The 21,463-nt window shown below is 40.3% G+C and overlaps 1 protein-coding gene across 1 annotated transcript in view; it reads left to right on the top strand.

Moving 5' to 3' along the window:
* The window catches only part of CTNND2 (catenin delta 2), a 581,628-nt gene that overhangs the window by 258,563 nt on the left and 301,602 nt on the right, over positions 1-21,463 (top strand). Inside the window, exon 5 of the mRNA XM_035892032.1 lies at positions 13,507-13,679. Within this exon, the coding sequence (XP_035747925.1) occupies positions 13,507-13,679 (173 nt within the window). The remainder of the gene's footprint in view (positions 1-13,506; positions 13,680-21,463) is intronic.

The raw sequence follows: 21,463 nt of genomic DNA, 5'->3' as shown, positions 1-21,463 counted from the left end.
TTTCCTTATTTCTGTTGCTTCCATTTGTGTTTCAATTCCTTCTTTTCTTTTTCCAGTTCCTGTATCTTTTCCGTTCTCACGTCCCCAAAACAGATGATGATTCATCCTCAGAGGCAAAAAAAAAAAGAAAAAAAAAAAAATCAAAACACGTTTTCTGTGTAAAACTGGCCTTGCTATCCTCACTTTTTGCATGCTTATGTAACTTCAAGTGAATCCACATTGCTCATTGGTGTGCCGTGGTGGGAGTCCAGAGGTAACGCTGTGACAACATTGCAACTAAGTCATGTCTCATTTCCCTCTGTTTCTGTACAGCAGCCTACAAGCTGAGTTTTTGTTTCAGTTTGCTGTCACCTGCAGCATGTTTCTTGGAGTTCCCTTATTTCCGGCTATGTATACATGATGAAATGTGCTTTTATATATAAATTCCATACTGATACCACGATATTACTTCATATCTCTGAGCTTGCTTGTCCTGAGGTTAATCTGACTTCGGTACCTGATGTCATTTTATGCTGTGCAACCGACTTAAAATCCTTGCCTAAAGAGAACAGCCCCTCACAATCTAGCTTTATTACTGCAGTACAAAATGCGGATGTCAAATTAACACAGGAGCAGTAACAGCAGGTAAAACATATATGGGGTGGCTGGGGAAATGGAAAGGTGAGACTTGAGACCAGGAAAGGAGGAACAATTAGTGAGCAACATCAAAGATGGGAAGGGGGTAGTGATCAGCTTGTAATGCTTAGCCTGTGGCAGACACAAATCCTGCACGGACAACCAGGTGTTGCCTCATCCACCACAGGAAGCAGTTACTGAAACTCATTAAAAAATGACAGTGACTTACGGTAGCATCTGTAGGAGCAGAACAAAGAAAGACTTTTGGCATCCGAGCCTACAATGCAAAAGCACATCAGTAAATATTGTGTCTGTAGTATGGGCCAAGAAACAAATGCACCCACATCCTCATGACAGACTGATAAAGCACTCGCCCTGCTCGTGCCTCCGTGGCACGCCAGCGCCCGCGCGCTCGGCACAGTCAGAAGTGCCAAGAGCCGCATCGTTCTGGGATCTGCCGGTGCCAGCTCGTGAGCGTAAGCAGTGCATAGATGCAGCCTTGAAAAAGAGGTACTTGGCTTGTTAGCCTGTGTCAAATGATGTATATGGAACAGAAAATTTTGGCAGGTTTGGGTTTGATTTCTTTTGTGCTACATGCAGTTTACATAGCGCTCAATAAAGTAGGATTTTTGTGACTTCTGTGATAATGCAGAGTAGGGAGTTGCCTCCGTCTTCTCCATTCTGGCCTTGCCAATGTAGAAACGGATTTTCTGAGTACAACATGAGCAGAGAACAGTGCACGTTTGTGGACACAGAAAGAGAAAGCAGAAGCAAACCCACATATTTTCTGGTTTATGGCAGAGGAGTTTTTGGCAGATGAAAAAGATTCTCATAAAATTTTGACCTTTTTGACTTACTTCTTAATTGACTTCTGAGGCAGCGCTAAACACATTCTGAACTGGCTCGCCTCAGAGGCCACATAGCCATTTTCATTTGTGGATAGAAAAGGTTCAAGATTTAAGCCTGTCAAAGGTCAGGAAAAAATGGAGTTCTGCTTTGCACGAGAAGAGGAAACCGGTTTTGTGCTAGTAGTTAAGTTCACAGAACAACGTAATAGCATTACAGATCTACTGATGCCTTTTGTATTAGATCCATATATCCATGAGTAGTTTTATATGCTTTATAGTCAGAAGCTGGTGGGCGCTTTTCTTAATTATTATTTTTCAACAGTTTAATTTAGTTCTATCCAAAGAGATTTGTCTAATATTTTGATCTCTGATAATGTATTCAGCTTCCATGTGAGTCATGTTTGTGTGATGTCTATAACCATCTGATTTTATTTCCTAGAAATAAAAAGGGAACACATTAGTTTAATACTATCAATAGCAGCTTTAGGCTGCGCTAGGCACAGGGGGTGACTAGGAACACTTGACATTCACAGTTGTCTTCAAAGGTATAAAATACTTCCCAAAAAATGAGGATTTAATCATGCAAAATATGTTCTTAATTTACTGGGCCTTTTTTTTTCTGTAAACAAAGCATACACTCCATTTTAAATGTAGTTACTCTTTGCAAAATGGGAGACTGATAATGAAAACACAAATTAAAAAAATAACAATTATTTATGCCAAAATTCAGTGTTTCCCAAATGGAGACATGACAGTTCCTTCTAAGTCAGAGCTTGCTGTCTGTGTCGCTGCATGCAGTGCCTCCTCCTGCATGCAGGTTTCTTCCTGCGGTCACATTCAGAAATGTATCTAATACCATCCAGAAGCCCGGTTCAGGTACTGTTCTCCTCTGGTTCCACAGTCTGACAGCAAACTTTGGTTACAATGAAGTGTTGTGTGGCTTCTGCCACTCCTAGTATTGCGTACCACCTGCAGAGTTTCACAGAAGTATCATTGTCACCATCAGCAAATCACGCCACTTGTGGAAAGAAGTGATTTATATTCTTCGTGTAATTCACATCGTGTCTGCCTTAGGCCACTGACAAGGTTTTGTTGGCAGCGGCTTCTCATGGAGGTCTAAAAAGTGCCAGCAGAAATTTCACTGCCAAAAGAGCTCCAGATCATCCTTTAGATACCCGTAGATGGAAGGCTAGAGAATATTATTTTTCCTCTTTGTGTCCTCCATAGTGCAGAAACATAATTTAGTTATTATCCTTGCTGACCGTCTCGTTTCTGTGTTGTTTCTATCTATTGCTCCTATAAAGCACATCATCCTAATGGCCAATGATAAATTATCTCTTTCAGAGACTATCTGATTTCGATATCTGCTGAGTTTAGCAAGCAATTTTATAAAATATGATCAATCTTCTACAAAAGAATTTGTTTAATCTTGGGGTCATTTAAAAATTTGCAGTAGTGGGTTATCCTACTACTATTTTAATCTAAATTTAGGATAGCTTTTTCTATTAAAAAAAAAAAAAAAGCAAAGACAAAGGCAACTTTTGAATTCTGAGCTTAAATGTGTATAAACCTGTTACTGCTCAGTTGATGTCTTTAGGTCTTGTTCTCTATCATCTTTGGTCATTTCTCACATTAGTAATGGAACTCCAGACTTTTTCCTGCTGCCAAATATTACCAAGTATGGCTTATGGAAGAAGGTCTGTCTGCATTACATTTCATACAAACATCTGGAGTAATCCTATGTGTGGTGCAGTATAGAAAGCGAAACATACACTATCTGAGCAAATAATACTGAAGTTACCCTACTATGTCAGGATTGCTTAGGCTTTGCTATGCTACCTTGTTCCACAAGACTGCTACTATTTCACATTTGCAACATGTTTCCTAACTTCCAGAAGGCTTACGTAAACTCACCGTAAATTCCATTATCTTTGTAATATATCGCCTACAAATTTTTGCCATAAAACTTATCCGTCCCTAAAGAAATTCCTCCCTGTTAAATAACTTCCTTACTAAGCTCAGCTATTGAAGAACGACTTATTTCTCTCTGGTTTTCTTCCTGTACCTCACAGGTGCACAGGCAGCGAATTTTAACCACTGGGCAATATTTTGTGAGTGCCAAAGTTTTGAAACATGATTCTACCAAACACTAAGAGGAGGTCACATTTGCCACTCTGTAGTCCTAGTTTAATCTCACAGGTATTCCTCTTATTTGGAGGCACTTCATTAGTGCTAGGCAGTAGTTGGAAACCTGGTAGTGCCAGGCATCCTCTCTGAATTAGGCATCAGTGTTATCCCCCCCCCGCCCTGACCCTGGGATTTCAACATGACCACCAAAAAAAACCCAAAAAAACTTTCAGTAATCAAATAAGAACCATTTACTCTCACGGTGCGATGCAGGCCTTATTTTTTTCCATGCACTTAAGGTCTTATGTTTTTCTACTAATTCTTGTGGATATTTGTGGTACTTTGCTATCCCTTGGAGTAGTGATTTATTATTGCAAATCCTAGCCAACACCTCTGTTTTTCTCTTATGTGAATGGCAGAATTTTTATCTTGTGTAAAGAGCATAAGATAATCAACAACTAATGAAACTATTTTGTATTCCCAGATCACTTACTCTTGGAATAAAGTGTTCTTCATCTTTCATTCCAGTAGTAATTAGGTCAGAAAGAGAGTTAGAAGGGATATCCTTGTATTGTTCCCTTACATAATGGTATCAGCCTAGTTTTTGCATCATTTCTCCAGATATATATCATTTATAGAATTCTTGGATGAAAATGAACTTATTTTACATTTCTGAATGCATTCCACCAAATCCCATTTTCCAGTACCTAAGAATAGGTTCTGTAGCAACACTAAAGCCCTTTCTGTATTTGTAGGTAGAACATAGCCCTCTTAATGCTGGTAGAGCATGGTATTGCATATAAATTACCTCCCTTTTTTGTAAAACAAGTTTGTTTTCAGGGTACTCACTTAAGAATGGCTGCCTCTCATCTAAAGAGATGTGTTTGTTTCATAACAAGGGAGCTGCTTGTGATTTAGCAGATAAAGTGTTACTATTTATTTCTTCATTTTAAGTATGCATTTGCTCCCCACCCCCACCCCCCTGCCATTTTTCCAACTTTCTTTATTACTAGGGTATAGAATATCTTTGTTATATTGCAGCCTTGGCATTTTTTCTTGTAATGTAAAGGTACTGATGTCTTTAATATTTAATATCTTATAGAAGGTAGATTTTGAAATATTTTCCTAGTGCTATTCTAGTACTAGTCCTAGATTTGGAGAGAGAATGGGGACAATGCTTATTACTGTTGTTATATTATAGCAATCTTCTGTTTGAGATCTGACTAACAGTTGGCTTGAAAGTCCTTCTTTTCCACAGAATCTGTTTGATGAGTTGTAGCTGATGGGATTTGGTTTTGTCTTCAGATCTTAAACTTTGCCTTGGTTTAATCTCTCCTTTTGCTGTCTGCAATTAAGAAAACGTCTTCTTTTTATGATAGCCACAAAGGTCTCTCATCTAGTTCCCAGGGTGCTCCCCCACAATTGCTCCCTTCCTCCGCTGCTTCTGCCTGCAGTTTTTGCAGCTTCCCCAGAGGCTGGAAGATGGGGAAGAGGGGAGAGATGTCTGTAGTTAAGTGGCAAGGTGGCTGCTCCTTGCCACCCCCCCCCAAGGCATCTGCAGGGCTTCCCTTCCCCTTGCTCAATTTCTCTGCTTTCTAAACCCATTCGAAATCATCTCAGCAAGAGAGAGTTTCTTTAAAGAATCAAAGAATCACAGAATGGAGATCATCTAGTCCAACCCCCCCGTAAAGCAGCTTCACCCAGAGCAGGTTGCATAGGACATCATCCAGGCAGGCTTTGAATATCTCCAGAGAAGGAGACTCCACAACCCCCCTGGGCAGCCTGTTCCAGGGCTCTGTCACCCTCAAAGTAAAGAAGTTCTTCCTCATGTTCAACTGAAACCTCTTACGCTTCAGTTTGTGCCCATTGCCCCTTGTCCTGTCGCTGGGCACCACTGAGAAGAGTCTGGCTCTGTCCTTGTGGCATCCACCCTTAAGAATGTTTCAGATGACCTCAAAAATAGGCCATACTGCAACGGAGGGGTTTAAAAGAAACAGACAGACAAATGTACCTTACCCTTCTGATTTGGAGGCAAAGATTACTCCTGGTCCCAGCTGGATATGCAGCTTAATTTTGGGAGCAGGACTTGGAAACCAGGATATACCAGTGAGATGCCAAAGAATTTAGTATCACTAGGAACAGGCCTGTCCACCTTGTCTCTAACTATCGTCCCCTCTTCTTTACTGTCAAATACTGTGGTAGGACACTGGCAGGTTACCGTGTTTTTGTTGTTCTTTCAATCTAGTTCCAGGATTTTCCCAGCATCCCAAATAGAGTTGAACACTCAGAAACTGAGTGACCACTTTACCTGATACCTGACCCAATCTTTTATTTTATTACACCTTTTTTAATCACCCATTCCTTTGCTAAACTGTGCAACAAATACAACCCAGCTTTAGGAGCGGTTAGCAACTACTTACCATGAGTACACACACTTAAATGAACTAACAAAAAAAGTAGGTTGTAGGGTGGGAATCAATACTTCACGCTCAAACTAAATGACCTGAGAGGCAGAAGAAACAGTAAGTGATGACTTTTTGGTATTTGAAATCCTTAATTAGGCATATCCTAACAGTTAGGAGATGGTTCCTTTTGCTGGGATGTGAGGCACCTCAACCTATTAACTCTGTAAATGAATGTTTAAAGGACATTAAAGGAGTTCTGCTCGTGCTTTCTTTCAACTGTTACCCAAATGAGCAAAGCAGCTTGAAGAATGTGTGAAGTGATTAATTACACTAATTAAAAACACTTTATTTACACCTACTCTATAATTTATCATTACTACTTCTGTCAGTTGATCGAAGGTGAGTGAAGTGTTCTTTATAATTGGTGTGGGAGCTAATTAAATGTTCGTTCAGGCACGTTTTGGTCTATTTCCTTTGTCAATTAGAAGTGGCATCACAATAGATGACTGACCAAATGGAAATGTATAACATAATCGTACTGCTCCACTTTACTACTTACTTGGAGAAGGAAATGTGCCCCGGTAAGACTTTAACTCTTAAGGAGAGGAAAAAAAATCCTTCTCCTTTCACTTGCATGGTATTTTTCTTGGGAACTTCACATGAAAAACTAACTAACAAGCGTGCAATTATCTCATGGGGGCTGACTAGGTATATATTTCTGTAGTTTGTAGTGTAATTCTTTTAGCCAATTCAGAAGTAATTATTACATAGATTTAGAATACTGCATTAGTCACGCCCTCATCTTGTAATAATATACTACTGTATGTAACTTGTCATTATACAGTAATTATTTTATAATTGACTAGCAGATGATGTATTATTGAATACTTGTTCCACGATAAATTCTGCTCCGTAATGTAATATGTTAGTCCGGTTTCCTAGTTCAGCCTTGTTTTTTGTTTTGAAGATTGACCATAGTATTGCTATAGTATCACCTCAAATTGTTACATTCTGGGAAGCTACAATTTGTGAAGTATTCCATGAGATACTGCAGTCTTAAGGATTAGGAAACGGGAGTAACTTTTCAGATGTTTGACTGGCAACACTAGGATGTCATGGACATCCCCACAGGGAACAATTTCTTTGGTTTCTTTTTGTGAGTTCCTCCTTTACAAGAATCCCACATCCATCTGGCTGTTTAGCTTTGTGACCCAGCAATGGTGTCAATAGGAAAATTGTAAAGTTCTTTGGGTTTGTAATGGAGTTAATCCACAGATTCCTACTACTTTAACTTGCTGTCCTGTAGGTAAAAATACATATCGCAAATACTGATTGTACTTAAACCTTCTCAGACTTTACATCATGTGTGTTCTTAAGTCCTCACTCATGATCCAGTAATATTAAAAATAGCAAAATTTAATAGGATGTGCTTCTTGCCCCCTGTCTCTAATCAGTGTAAGGGTACTGGACCAGTCTCTCAGCACTTAGAAAACTGCTTAACTTCTGATACTGGTAAGTTCCTTAGAACCCCAGTTCCTACTGGGTTTCTTAACATGAGATACTCTTCTGCTTATCGACCACGATGGGATATGATCTGGGTGAGCTCTGCTACTTGCGTGGTCACCAGACAAGGCCCTCCCCTCAGGGCAAGGGAAGAAAATATGTCATGACGTGCCAGCTCTGATTCCCAACCAAGTTCCCTGGCTTTTCAACCACTGTCAGTGCTGATGTTTATTTTTTGTAATCTCTCACTGAAGCTCCAGTCGGCATTAATGACTATTCATTGAATCAAAATTCACTACGGCGCTGATACACCTTGGTCTTTGTTTCTTGCTTTTTTTCTTTTTTCCCTTTTTTTTTTTTTTTTTAATGTAATCCTTTCTCTCCTTTAATGTGGGCATCACACCGCCTGGGGCTGTGGATCGCGGTGGGCAGCTGAGCACCCAGCTTCTCCTGGGGTTTGCTTCCAAGAGAGTAAGGAAAGGAAAGCTGCGTGCTGTACTCTTGGAGATTGGCAGTGCCGGGGAGTGTTGAATCCCCTCTTGTCGCAGGAGGACTAGCAGAAAGAAACATGCTTTTAAAATTTGGAGCAGTGGTGCTGACATAGTTGGTCTGCTAAGAATTTCTAATAATACAGCTTTTACCAGCATCATACTTGTTAAAAATTGATTTTATACTGTTATCTTCAGTTGGTACATTTTCTTTGTTAGCACGCACCACTTTAATATACTTGGAATATCTTAAAAATTGATTTGACTCCTACTGAAATTGGCAAGCATATTCCCATGGATTTGAATATAGTAGCCTTAGCCCTTGGCAGTTTCTGAGCATACAAAAATGGACACTTTGGGCCTTCCTTCAATGCATAAGTTGGGTTGTTCTGATGAAATGTAGGTATGAAGTCAGTGGCACAAGTGAATATAAATTTTTATGCTGAGGAACAGGATATTATTTAGAAGCAAAATACACTTTGTTTTCACACGATGGAAAGCTTCTTTTATCTTGTTTGCTGCAAAGTATGCTGCAAAGTGTGGTTTGAAAAAAAAAAAAGAAATCTAAGGGATGACCTAAATAGAGAAATACAGTAAAATAATTATACTGGTGCAATTTTATTGCTGTATGGCCATTCCTGTTCGTTTTGTGTTTTGGGTTTTTGGGGTCTTTTTTTTTGCTTACTGGTCTGAAATATCTTGTCACTTCATGCATAAGAAGTAGAATAATTAGAAGTTTATGTGTATTTGTAACTTTTTTTTGTTGACTAAGCAACCACTGGTAAAGCTACAACAGTACATGCAGGTACTGAGAAATACCCTAGTATTCTGCTGTTCTTAAACAACCATATAAAGTATTTCTGCATGTTCAAAAATAATTTACTTAAAAAAAAAAACCCAAAATTAAAGTTTTAGGTAGTGATTTTTTTTTTTTTTTTTGCTTGGTTGGTTTGTGTTTTTGTTTTTTTTTTTTTACTCTGAATGATGGATGAAGGAAGAGGAGGTGGGTGGTCTGAAGAGAGCAGAAATGACAGGCAAAAGATTTTACTTCCAAAGAAATAAAATCTGCTGCTGTCAAGGGGGGAGTCAGGGAAGCGGGAGGCGAAGGTGGCAGAATGAGCCCCACAGCAGCAGGCAGATGCTGTGGAAGCTCTCCTTCTGCTATGGCTTGTGGTGGAGCCGATAACTCACCAGTTTACATTTATGGCCATATGCAATGTACTAAATGCCATGAACCAGCCCGCTGGGTGTAATGCCAGGCTATGCTTATTTTGTCAAATGCAGTATGGCGGGAAGGCAGCAAACGTGGGCTTCAGTGCTGCTCTCTTCAGTGATGGGACCCAGGGTAGGGATGAGTCCTGCACAGCATCTGCTCCTCTTCCCTGTTTTGCTTGAAGTAAGTGTGCCAGGTACTCTCAGGTGCTCCAAATCTCTTAAACTATTAGGTTTTTGAAAGAGAAAAATATCAGCCATGTAATAGCCAACATAACTGCCAGTAAGAGGGGTGGATAATACAAACTAATTAAAAGGGCATCTCAGGAAGCCTGCCCCTCCCCTCACTGCCTGTGTGGGTGACTCCTTTCCTCTAACTCCGCCGTGCCTGCCAGCACCCGGGTCTCCAGACTGCAAAGGAAACTCTTATTTCCCTTCTCTGACTCCTAGAAAAGTCCTCTGCTCTCCATCACCCCTGAGGTTTCATTGCGGGTTGGTTCCTTGAGGTAGGCATGTCCTTCATCCTCTTCTGTTCTCTTCTTGCCTGGTCTTCTCTCTGCTCCAGCAGCTTTCCCCAGCTTAAGTGGACTTTGTCCGTGGCCCAAGCAAGACGCACACCCTCTCCCTTTCCTCTGAGCTCCTTACTGAGCCAGGCTACAGCAGCCAAGGCGAGGAAGATGGGGAGCCTTGCGCACTGCTCTGCTCGAGGTTAAGAGGAAGAGGAAGGCATTGTCTGCAGTACGTGTCCACCAGGCTGGAGGCAAATTAAAGAGTTCAATACTATACGCTGCTCCGTATTTTGAAATTAGTCCACAGGGGCATCTCTTGCAGTATGATGGCTCTGACTTAGTTTCCTGAATTTGTACTCGTATCTGTACTAATTTAATACAGGAGGAAAGTGGCACTGACTGAATCAGTGAAAAGTTGGTACTATCCACTATGAATAATCCAATGCTAATATTCTTTCACAAGGCAAATAGATTTTTTTTTTTATGTGTTGGTGAAAAAACATAGGGGAAAACAGGTAGTTATATCTTCCCCATGCCCCCAAACAGAAACAAAATGTAGTATGAATTTTTAAAGCAATACTACAAATCCTTGGTATCTGCTAAACTAAATCTTATGAAGCTGACAGTGTTTGTTTTCTAGCTTATTTTAGATTGAAGATTGGTAGTTAATTATGTAGCATTAGGGGAACAGACAAGACTGAGTTGTTCTAGCAGTTAACTAGTGATTTCCAGTGCCTAACTGAAAACAGAGCATTTCCAGCTGCCTTAACTCTTCTGAAAGCAAATGAAAAATAGTTTGCATGAACGCTTTCTTCTACCAACACAGCAGAGCTTAAATTTTTGCCAGGAAGAAACAGTAGTTGGTTTTCAAGAGCCATCAGCACACAGAAGTACTCAAACCACTGCTTTCTTCTCTTCTGGGTGAGCTGTGGGCTTTTAAGAAGGTTTGGTTTTGCCTTCAGATTGAAACCCCAAGAATGTTAATGAGAAGAACGATCCATCTTTCCCCTGTCAGACAAGATGGGACTGCTTGTAGTCCCTAAATCCTGAAAAAGGAACTTGCATTTTTTTGAGATCACACTGATTGATCTCAAATGCATCTTGTAGTTTGTACACTTGGTTTAGACTTAGTTATTTACAAGTGAGCAGCCACAAGTCTATCCTACATTTGCTTGAGAAATGTGGGCTTATTTAAAATTTAATCTGGCTGTCTCTCTCAAATGACTTTGTAGTTACCTTACTGAAATGTATGTACGTTTTAATTGTTCATTACTGTTTGTTGAGGTACAAAATGAAAACTGCTATACACTAGTTAGTGAACTTAAAACCATGTGCTCCAAACTTTTTACTAAAAAATTTTTTCTATGATTTGGATAAGTTTGTTAAAGTGCATGGAAGTGTTTAGGCTAACTGGTGCGGGGATCCCATGTATGTGATTCTAGCTGGCTATGTAAATCCCCTAGTGAGCCATAGTAATATGAAAGGAACACTTGAAAGCCAGATGCAATGAAAATTTAAACATATTGAGTTCATAGCATGTGATAGTTTAATCATTATTTAAGCTTTAGAAATGTCACAGCATAATTACTTTCAGAATGAGTACAAACACTTTGATGCATAAAAATTGCTTTCTTGCTGCAACTTTTGCCCCTCCTGGGAAAGTTATGCTTTTGTGAATTTTCTAAACTTAATCATGTCACTTGATCACAGGCAAATTCTCAGTAAAAATTCAAGATGCAAAAGATTAAAATAAAGTCTACAGATATATTTTAAAGCTAAGCCTGTATTTTATTTATGCTCTTTAAAAAAAAAAAAAAAAAAAAAAAAAAAAAAAAAAAAAAAAAAAACCTCTGAAAATATTTCTTTCATTAAAGAACAAAATTTGCAACAAAACCAGCTAAATGGAAAATGCTTAATAAACTCTATTTGCAGAGTCAGGGAATAGAGACCCTACCAAATGTTGGATTTATAAGCACCCATGTAGGGATAAATTCAGCTCTCCTATGCATGTGGTACATTTTTAATAACCTCGCAGCATACATGGAGCCCTGCCTCCTTCTGTACTTGTAAGAAAAATACAAGGACCAGAACTTACTTTCTAAATTTGTCCTGTATCTGAAATATTCTGATGAATGCAATTGACTTTGCAGTATGAATTGTGTTGATATGTAAAATAGTGTCATAATCCCACTCTACACTTAGATGCAAACACTTCCACTTTACATAACCTATGTCGGTTTGTTTATAATATGAGTGGTTCAGGTTGGATTTTGGACTATATTAGTTATAATGGTTCTGCTGTTTCTGAGAAACAAGCTAGGGAAAAAAAATACCCTCCGTATTAATTTGGGGGTGGGGTTGTTTGCACGTTTTCTACGTGGAAAACTTTTGGGAGCAACTGTACATCCTCACAGAAAAGACTGAAAGATAATAAAATTTGGCCTTTGTGTCAGGACTGTACTGGGAGTTATTTCTGTTAAGTTTCTTTGGAATTTTGCCATTGGGAGTCTTTTCAAAACTGAACTTTTCACATGTTCTGTAGGAGCAAAATCAATGTAATCGTTTCACATCCCTTAAGGTTTGTGTCACCTTCTACGCTCTCATGAGCTTGTTAGTGCTAACTGGAAGATGAACCTATCATCCCCGCGGAGCTGCTGAACATGCTATGGATGATAGCTGTTGGGTTGAAGGTAGACTTCTTTGTAACTCATGTAGTGGCCAAGGCATAACCCTCTTCTTTTCTCTCCTCGTGTATTTCACTCGTTGGGCCCGGACACCACAGAGAAGTAAGTTAGTTTATTGAAAGTTAGAAGAGACTAAAATCAGTAAAGGCACAGGGAAGGATTAGGTGGGTATTCTTTAACGTAGCTCTTCGTGGATGGAGACAGAATGAGTTCACCACTAAAAGCAGTTGTGGGAGGTCATGTCTAAACCACACGACAGCACGGTGTAGGAAGAGCCTCACCTTGACTGACACATGCTCTTGGGGCAAAATCTGGGGAATTTGCTATGGGTACGTAATAAGCTAAATCACTTGTACGTGAAGCTAATGAGTATCAGAACATGCTTTAGTTTCACAGAACAACTAAATAACTGTGGAAAGTGCCACTGTTCATGCTCCCGACATGCCCTTCAGCCTGGCAGGCCCAATTTAAGCTCGCTGCCTGTGCCTGGCTCTCCTGCTGCGCAGTGCTGCGATGGGGAAGATAAGATAGGCTGACAAAACAGTCATCAAAGATTCACTGAGATCGGGGTGAGTCCTACATGATGAGAAGAGCTATTAATATTTTAAAGGCTGCCATCCAACCCTACAGGCACCAAAGTATTACATCACCGCGTGTACAGGACAGAGTGGCAGTAATCAATAGATCTAATGTGCTGGGGCCCAGGGAGGGACAAGTTAGCACTTCCCATGCAGAAAGACTGGATGTAATTAAGTGAAATAAGCAAGGCTTATCCTTAGAAAAAAAAAGAAAACTCACCAACTATTCTGAGCTGAAAACCAAGACTTCTTTATCAAATAGTACAGTTGGGTTTGTTTAGGCTTAGAATTTCTTCACTGGTCAAAGCCATATGATTTTTGCAAAGAAAGCAATGTGGTCTGTAGCTTGAACATAATAATAACGGTGACTGAGTGGTAAAGAAACAATTTAATGTATGTGATCTTTATTACTGAAAAGCCAAACTGTGAAAAGCTGAAGCCACATACATCTGATAATTTCTGGGCTGACTCGACAGATAATGCAGGTATGCTCTTTCACTGAGACTTTCTGACTGGTCCTGAATCCTGTCCCTGCAGGGCCCAGCCTCCTCTCCCAGAGCGCGCTCCAGCTCAATTCCAAACCTGAAGGGTCCTTCCAGTACTCGGCCAGCTACCACAGCAACCAGACCCTCGCCCTGGGCGAAACAGCAGCTGCCCAGCTCCCGGCCCGCAGCAGTCAGGCCAGAGGTGCCATCCAGAGCTACAGCCAGGTACGTGTCCTAAGCAGCCCAGGTCTCTCGCACCTGAAATCATGTGGGGTAGCTCCCAGGAAACAGCGCTGTTCGGTGCCCATGGGCATGTGAATGTCTGCCTTTACTTTCCGTCTCGTTCAGTGGATCTGCAGCGGGGTGGAGTTGCTGCCTTCATTTTCATAAATCTTAAGTGGGTTGACTTGCATAGTAATAAAATAATACTGATGGAAAAGGAGATTTAGATGCCAGTTTTACTTACTCACTTGCATATATATCTTGGTGACAGCATGTTTCAGTGTTTAAGTTTGAAAATTTCTGTGACTGTACTGATTAGGAGCCCTAACTAAGGTCTAGGACCTCCCTGCGTTGCTATCAGGATATTACTGAAAGCAGTAAGTGCCAGCAAACAAAAACAAAGCCAGGCTGACACAAGGTGCAAAACCTGCTTGGGATGCCATGCAACTCCTGGTGCTGTGGCCTAATCCCAAGCATAAGAATAATTTTTTGCCTTTTTTCCCCCCCGTGTTGTAAGACAAGCAGCTTATCAGACCTGAACGTTTCAAACATTTTGAAAGATTGTTTCAGATACTGATGAAAACTTTATAAATCTCTTCCTGTCTAAATGATCCCTCCCGGCTCTGACACATAACCCTCTCACCTTCTGTGCTTTTCACTGCAACATCAAAGCCTCTCACTGGGAAGTTAAGCCTCAGTTTAGACAAAAATTTCTGGAAGCGTTCACGCTTCTGTACATAAGCAAAGTCTGACTGGGTTTCATTGGTCAGCTCAGGTTATTTTCTCTGTTTAGATGTTAACCGCCCCAGCAAAGCAGACCATCTCAGTGTGACACTGGGCCACTTTATAATTCAGGATTCTGTAGAAGTGAGTAGTATTTGAATTTCAAAGCCTTAAATTGCTAAGAGATTTCAAGTATTATATAGTCATTGCACAGCTTGTGGGATACCAAGAGACATACAATATTCTATTCTCTCAATTTGCTCAGAAAAGCTCCCTATCCTCTAAGATTGAAAAATGAAATAAAGCACAGTTAAATTTCAATTCAAAGTGGATCGGTACTTTTTTTTCTTCTATAAAGGGTTTAAAATGAGCCTGCATAGTGGTAAGGCCTCAGGGTTTTTCCGTGTTTACCAAAGAGGACCTCCCTGATGTTCTTTGGGATTGGAGCCAGCAGGAGAACAGGATTCCAGCTAGAAAGAAAAAGGAGGCTATAATATCCAGTTGTAGCCTGGGCAGATGTCATCAGGAGTTGTGCTTTATGAAGAGCATTGTGCCCTGGGGGTTAGCCTGAAAGGGTGTGATGCATTCTTCAAGGAGGCTAGAAAAAGTAAGACGATGGAAAAGGAACAGGTTATGAGAGCAACAGAAACAAAAACAAAGAAGAAATGAGAGGGGAACGAGAAAGAATCTTAAAGAAAAAAAAAAAAGGCAGGAAGGGAAAGTGTGCGATTGTCTAGGGGTTAGAAGTAGTGATATTCTTAATATAAATTTTATCATACTCATTGATAGAAAAGGATGAATTTATGGAGAAGGGAAAAAATTAATGATCTAGATTTTTTTCACTGAAATGACACTGAGCATCCATTGCTTAGATCTGAAAAGCTCTCCTGAACCATCTACTTCACAGAGAACTGGTTACCTTCAAAAAGGTAACTAGGAAGTTAGTAAGGCATCCTTTCCTATCCTTTTTTAAATTTGGTATGAGAGGGCACAAAAAACAGGTTTTCTTTTTTCTTCATGTGTTCCTCTAGATTGTATGGTAGGTATTCTTGCAGGAAAATAACTCAGAACATAATTTTCACACCATCATCCTGCAAAGGATACTTGACAACTTCAGGTCAATTAAAATGTATCTTGAAAATATTAACAAACTGCCACATAAACTATGAATTAATACCATGAAGAGCATATAATGGAGGTTTTAAAAGAGGTAAACAAGAAGAGTCAAAAGTTAAAATTAAAAAGTTCTGAATATGACCATTGCTGATCCCACAATTAAGCAGAAAAAAAGTCTATCCTTGGAAATGTTTTGCTATCCCTACTATAATGAAAATAAGCCTCACGAGTCAAAACTGCTCAGATTGTGATAATTTCCTTTGCTATTTGTGTGCAAGGAATATAGCTATCTCTGAACATGAATGATGGCCCAAATGCGTGGAAAAAATATGTAAATAGTCCCAAGGCCAGCTGTGACAGCAGGAACAATTTCTGAAAATGCAATTGTGTAAAAAAGAGAAACTAATTAGTCTTGGGACTTCCTGTATAGTGCTGCAAAGTGCACTCTAACATTTCTGTCAATTTGGAGGACTTCATTATAGATCACAGAGTTTTTCCACTTCAGAACACGAAACTTTTATCTTCTAAATGCTACTGGAGTAGGATTTCTTAGCAGCAACTGCTCCTCTGGCAGGGAATTACTCTGTTTCCCCACAGAAAACAGCTTTTCAACTTGGTGCCCAGATCTTGATATATCCTGTTATGTCTTGACAGATACCCTGATATCTTAATATCAGTTAAGATTGTTTGTGAAGAGTCAGTAGTGGCTCTTTTTACAAAAAACAAGCATTTTGCAGATGAGTTGCTCAAAAGAGAATCTTCTATTTGGGCAACGTAATGTGTGGACAACCAATTGACTGGGTTTATTGTCATCTTGAGAATGGTCAGCTTACGTTGAAGATACCGTAGGGATATAAAGCACAGCATGTACTACAAATAGCGGGTTTCCACATGCTCTGCCACGTATTTGCAAGGAGAGGGGAAAGGAAGTGAAACTAGTTCACATTTCTGGGTGAGGACTTTTTGAGCTTCCGGTGATGCTGCAGCCTTTTCAGAGGCTGAGGCAGCCACAGAGGTCATTCCCTACTGCTATTTATCCTATGCTCCTGAAGCTTCTGGACGGAACAAGCTGGCACAGATTTTGAAAACCCTTAAAAACAAAAAGTAGATGGAAAACAAAGGTAATTAAAAAAAAAAAAAAAAAAAAAAGCCTTGAAGAATTGTTCAACAGTTATTTTCTAACTTGTCACCTTTTTCCTATAAACAAGTCATAAGTTTGTAATTCATCAGACCACCACACCTCACTAGCCCCATTTAGAATATTAGCAAATGAGTACAAGAATCTGTTCAGTTGTCAAGCAAAAACTGTATACTGGCATTTTACAGTTAGACTCATGGCTCTTCCTGCCATCAGTCATCTGTGCCACAAGGTGATCGGCTGCTTGATAATCTACCCAGACAAAATCTAAAATGAGCACTTCTGGTAGGATGCAGCAGATGATGTGTTTAAAACTGAATTCCAAATACGAACATGAGAATTTTTCTGTCATTAAAGGAAGCAGATGAAATCTTAAGACAGATTACTCTTATTACGACACTCACAAAGAATAATTCACTCGTATAGCTTATGGTAGTGAAGAACTGATCTGCATAATGCTGGTTTGATCCTACAATAGGTAATGATTGCAGCATTCACTGCTGCTTTAAAACTGGAGATTGACCATCTCTGAACGCTCTGAAAGGACCACACACAATTTTCTTTGTGGATGTAGAAGACTACGATGGTATCACCTACCTTCATCTCTATGTATGAACTTTGAGATTAGGATCAGGTAGGCTAACAAGTTTTCCTAATAGTGTTGGGGTGTATTTTGCAAACACAGTATAGCCATGACCTTTGTGATACGATCAGGAGAAACAGATGGAATAGGCCATATTTGAGGGATCCAGAGGTATAGTCTTGCATCAATTATCACGTAAGTGCATTTGAACATGGTAGCGTCTTCCTAGTTAGGTCAGGAACTTATAAATGACAGCAAAGCAGTCCTGCAGAAGACAGACCCTTCCACAAGTGCTGCCCAAGGAGTGGAGTCTGCATCCCAAAGACTGGCGAACGATAAGCATTTTCCATACCCTCTGCTGCCCTTTGTAGAAGAGTGTTGATAGAGGCATTGGACGAGAGCAGAGTGATACCTCAAGTGAAGCCATATGGAAAGTTCTTTGGGCTGACAGACAAAAAATAGCCCTCCATAGACTGGCAAGTCTTGCAGTCACTGAAAGAACAGAGAGCATCGCTGAGATTGTGAAACAGAGCTGGACCCTTAAAAGACCCCACGTGTCTCTCGAAAACCCTAGTAGCAACATCCACTAGTATTCAAGAAGTCAAAGCAGGCTGGAGGGATGTCTTCCACACAACTTGAGCACCCAATTGGAAAGTCCTCCCTAGAATCAGGAGAAAGGGTCTTTTCATGGGCAACAGTGTATTGCGTTTGACTATGTGTGTATTCATCAGATATGACCTTGTTTGAGCTTTTAAGGGCCAAGTGATCCCTGAAAGTTCCAGAGAGCAAAATGAGCTGAAAACTGGTGCTGGCATTTAAAGCTAAACTAAAATTGCTTGCGGTTACAAGCTCATCCAGACCTAAGACGGCCATGCAGACTTACTCAAATGTAACATAACTTTTCAGTTTCTTCTATTATCTGCCAGACAAGTATACAGGACATTGAGCACAAATTGTCATTTCTTAAGGGTAACTGGTACCATGAACCAAATTTTCCAGCATTTTCCTGCACATTGTATCATGATCTCATTCCTAAGAAATTACTATGAAGCCTTTTCTGTTCTTAGTTCTGTTTCCAAGACTCAGGCAGTTGCATTGACAGAATTCTGTTCCTTAGCACCTGTGAATTATGAAGCATAGATGCACAAAACCTACCAGGTTTTGCTTTTGTGTTTTGGCATGCCTAAGAAGAAAATAGTTTGCTGGGCTTTTAGATGATATACCAATTAGATCTGCTGCACCTGCTAACATATTCATAACAGTCATCTTGTTCTCTGAGACTTTTGCTATTCAGGTTTTGCTGGGCTTACACACTGTTTTTCCCTCTGGGAGCAATCTCCAAGAATCAACATGCTGATGTTTCAGTAATTAGCAGCTGACCCCAAAGTTGGGCTTAAGCTCTCTAGCCATCTAGGATTTTGTAATTCCTTATCTGTGAAAATTTTTTAGCAGTTACTTGCCCCTCTCAGTTCCACTTCATAAAACAGAAATCTTGTATTGCAGTCTTTCCTATAATCTTAAAGTTCTGATTTAAATTTTCAATTGGAATTGTACAAAAAAACCCCACCCTGATGTCCTGAAATTTAGTGCATTAAATGCATGAATTATGACAGGCAAACAGCAGTTAGACTGCTCTCTAGTCTACTGTAACCTAACTGGACACCCTCAGTGGACACCCCAGATCTCGTTTTGTCCTTTGGTAGAGAACGATCTTTCCAGTAACATTAAATGGGAAAGATAATATTTTCATAGCTGTATTAATGATCTCATGATTTTTCACACATTTCTGCTGTTGAAAAGGATATATCAGAATCCATACATTGAATCCAAATAAGCAAATGAGGCTTCTTTTCTTTGGGATACCAAAAAAATTAAATCTCTGAGTCTTAGAACAGATATTTATAGGGCTGTAGTAAGGAAGTCCTTGATTTTTGTTCACATTTATGAAATAGATTGATGCAGGAGGATGTAACAACTGGGAAGCAAATTTGCTCTCAGTTTCTTAGTTTAAACACAGAGAAGCACAGGGAGAAACTAAACCACACTTTGCCTCTGAAAACACAAGTGGAGAACGTGACTGTACGCTTGGCCCTCTGAAAAAAACATAAGAACCTCACAGTAAATTTAAGACAGGTCTGAGATTAGTCACATCCTAGAAAATACTGCATGCTAATGTTTTCTTTGCAATCTGTTCATCCAAAAGTTCTCTCCTTCACACAGAGCAAATGCTTAGCTTTTTAGGAAGTGCCATACACTGCATTTTTAATTAAGCATTTAATTCTTGTGACCTGCCACTACACCTTTTTCCCTGTAACAATCGTGAAGTGGGATTTTTTTTTTTTAGTTTGTTTTTTTTTTTTTTAATTTTTGAATTAGTACTTGCAGAATGTCAGCAGCTTTACAGAGATTTATTAGGAATATGGGATAATACTGGTTTACTTGAAATTAATTACTCTAAATCCTTGACACATCGAGCAGTGCAGAAGTAGATTAGAAAAAGAAATTTTGTATACACGATGACAGTGCTTGCCTGAAATCCTTACAATCAATGACAAACTGTTTTAAGTTACCAGCGCGCGAGCAGCGTATTGCAGAACGCGCTGGCAACACTGCAAAAGACTCTGTTTTGGAATAATGTTGAGTATTACAAAATGTATGATTATGCCACTTAAGAGACCGAAAAAGTAACATTTATTAAGAGATATCAACTGATAACATCACTGGTTCAAACAACCTTTCGTCATGTGCAAAGCTTGCTCCGTCCATGTTATCTTAAATCCTGCTGGCCTGTTTTTGTTTTATAAAACTTGTTACCCTACAGTTTAAACCTGGAAAATGAAAACTGTACTCCTGTCAAATGCATTGCTGGGCAGTCAGTTGCAGATTAGCCCTTCTGTCCAGGTTAAAGCAGAGACGGTAAGGAGCTTAGCAGGAAAGTAGCTTTTACAAGTTCGTTGACATTCCCAGAGTTTGCCTTCCTGGTTTTTGTTAGGAGTCTTCCAAATGAGCAACTTGAGCTGGCTGGCCATTTAGGAAAATTTCAAGGCTTCGTACTTGAGGCTGTGGTGTTTGTAACTCACGGCCGCCCTCAGAACAGCCCAGCTCAACGGCGAGTGGGCTCCTTAGGTCTGTGGTCTCCTTGCCTGCCCGGGACTTACCCTACAGAACTGCTGGAGGGAACAGGTTACATTTATCTGTAAGTCCGTTGCTCTTTGGGGCGCAAAACCTCCCAAAGCCAGTGAGGTTTGGATCTGGCAGTGCTCCCTTGAAACACCTGAACGCTGTGAGTGCTGGTAAGCTCCCATGCTACTGACAGCTGGGAGTAAAGCACTGGGAGCCGCTCCTCCAAAGCCTTGCTTCTTGTCCATGCCTAGAAAAATACATATTCTATTCTTCCCCCAGGTGCAAAGCATTTAGGATGAGGGGCAGGGCTCCAAAAGTAAAAAAAAAAAAAAGGACAGAAAAATTTCCAGTGGGCGTACGTAGGAAGAAATATATACATTTCTGCCATTTTGAACCTCCTCTATTCCTTGCTCCAATTAGTTGTTTTATCTTGTCCTCGGTTCCTGACCAAATCCTTTATTGGGTACCCTAGTGAAAATAAATCAGGTTTCATACCAGGAACATGGTGCTTTTGTTTACTTGGTTTGTTTTCACTGTAGGACGCTGCTAAAAAAACCACGTTGCTATTTAAATGTGAAACGGCGCTGCTGTCGGCATTCACCACACCTCTTTGAACTGAGCCACAAAATTCGTTACTCACATTTTAAAGGCTTTTCTCGCTAAGGGAATCGGTAGCCGAGAGAGAGGTGTGTGTGTTTGGGCGAAGGTCTGGCCAGGCTGGCTCAAACTGTGCTGTCAACTCCCGGGACCTGGAGCGCTTTCCGAGGTTTCAAGTAAATCCCCCGCATAACCAGGAAAAAAAACCCCAAACCATAGTATCTGAAACAAGAGTGCATCTTCCAGCAGGGCGCTGAGCTCCCGCTCCCTGCGGGGAGCAGTTACGAGGGGATTTCAGCGGTACCAGATTCACAGATGATCTCTCGAGCCCGAGATGCCCGATAAAAAAAGGGGAAGCCGCCTGCGCGTAAGGGCGGGCTCCATCCTTTGCTGCTCCAAAGCGGCTCAGGCACACAACTGAAATTCTAACAGGCAGCATCTGCCGAGGATTTTCGCTCCTTCCCTCCCTCTCCAATTACTGGGCTTAACTTTGCCCTGCCCTGCCCG

The sequence above is a fragment of the Egretta garzetta genome, unplaced genomic scaffold, assembly GCF_000687185.1.
Source record: "Egretta garzetta isolate BGI_Z169 unplaced genomic scaffold, ASM68718v1 scaffold144, whole genome shotgun sequence".
Lineage (NCBI taxonomy): Eukaryota > Metazoa > Chordata > Aves > Pelecaniformes > Ardeidae > Egretta > Egretta garzetta.
The sequence above is the reverse complement of the archived record's forward strand: the minus strand, read 5'-3'. Positions and strand labels throughout refer to the sequence as shown.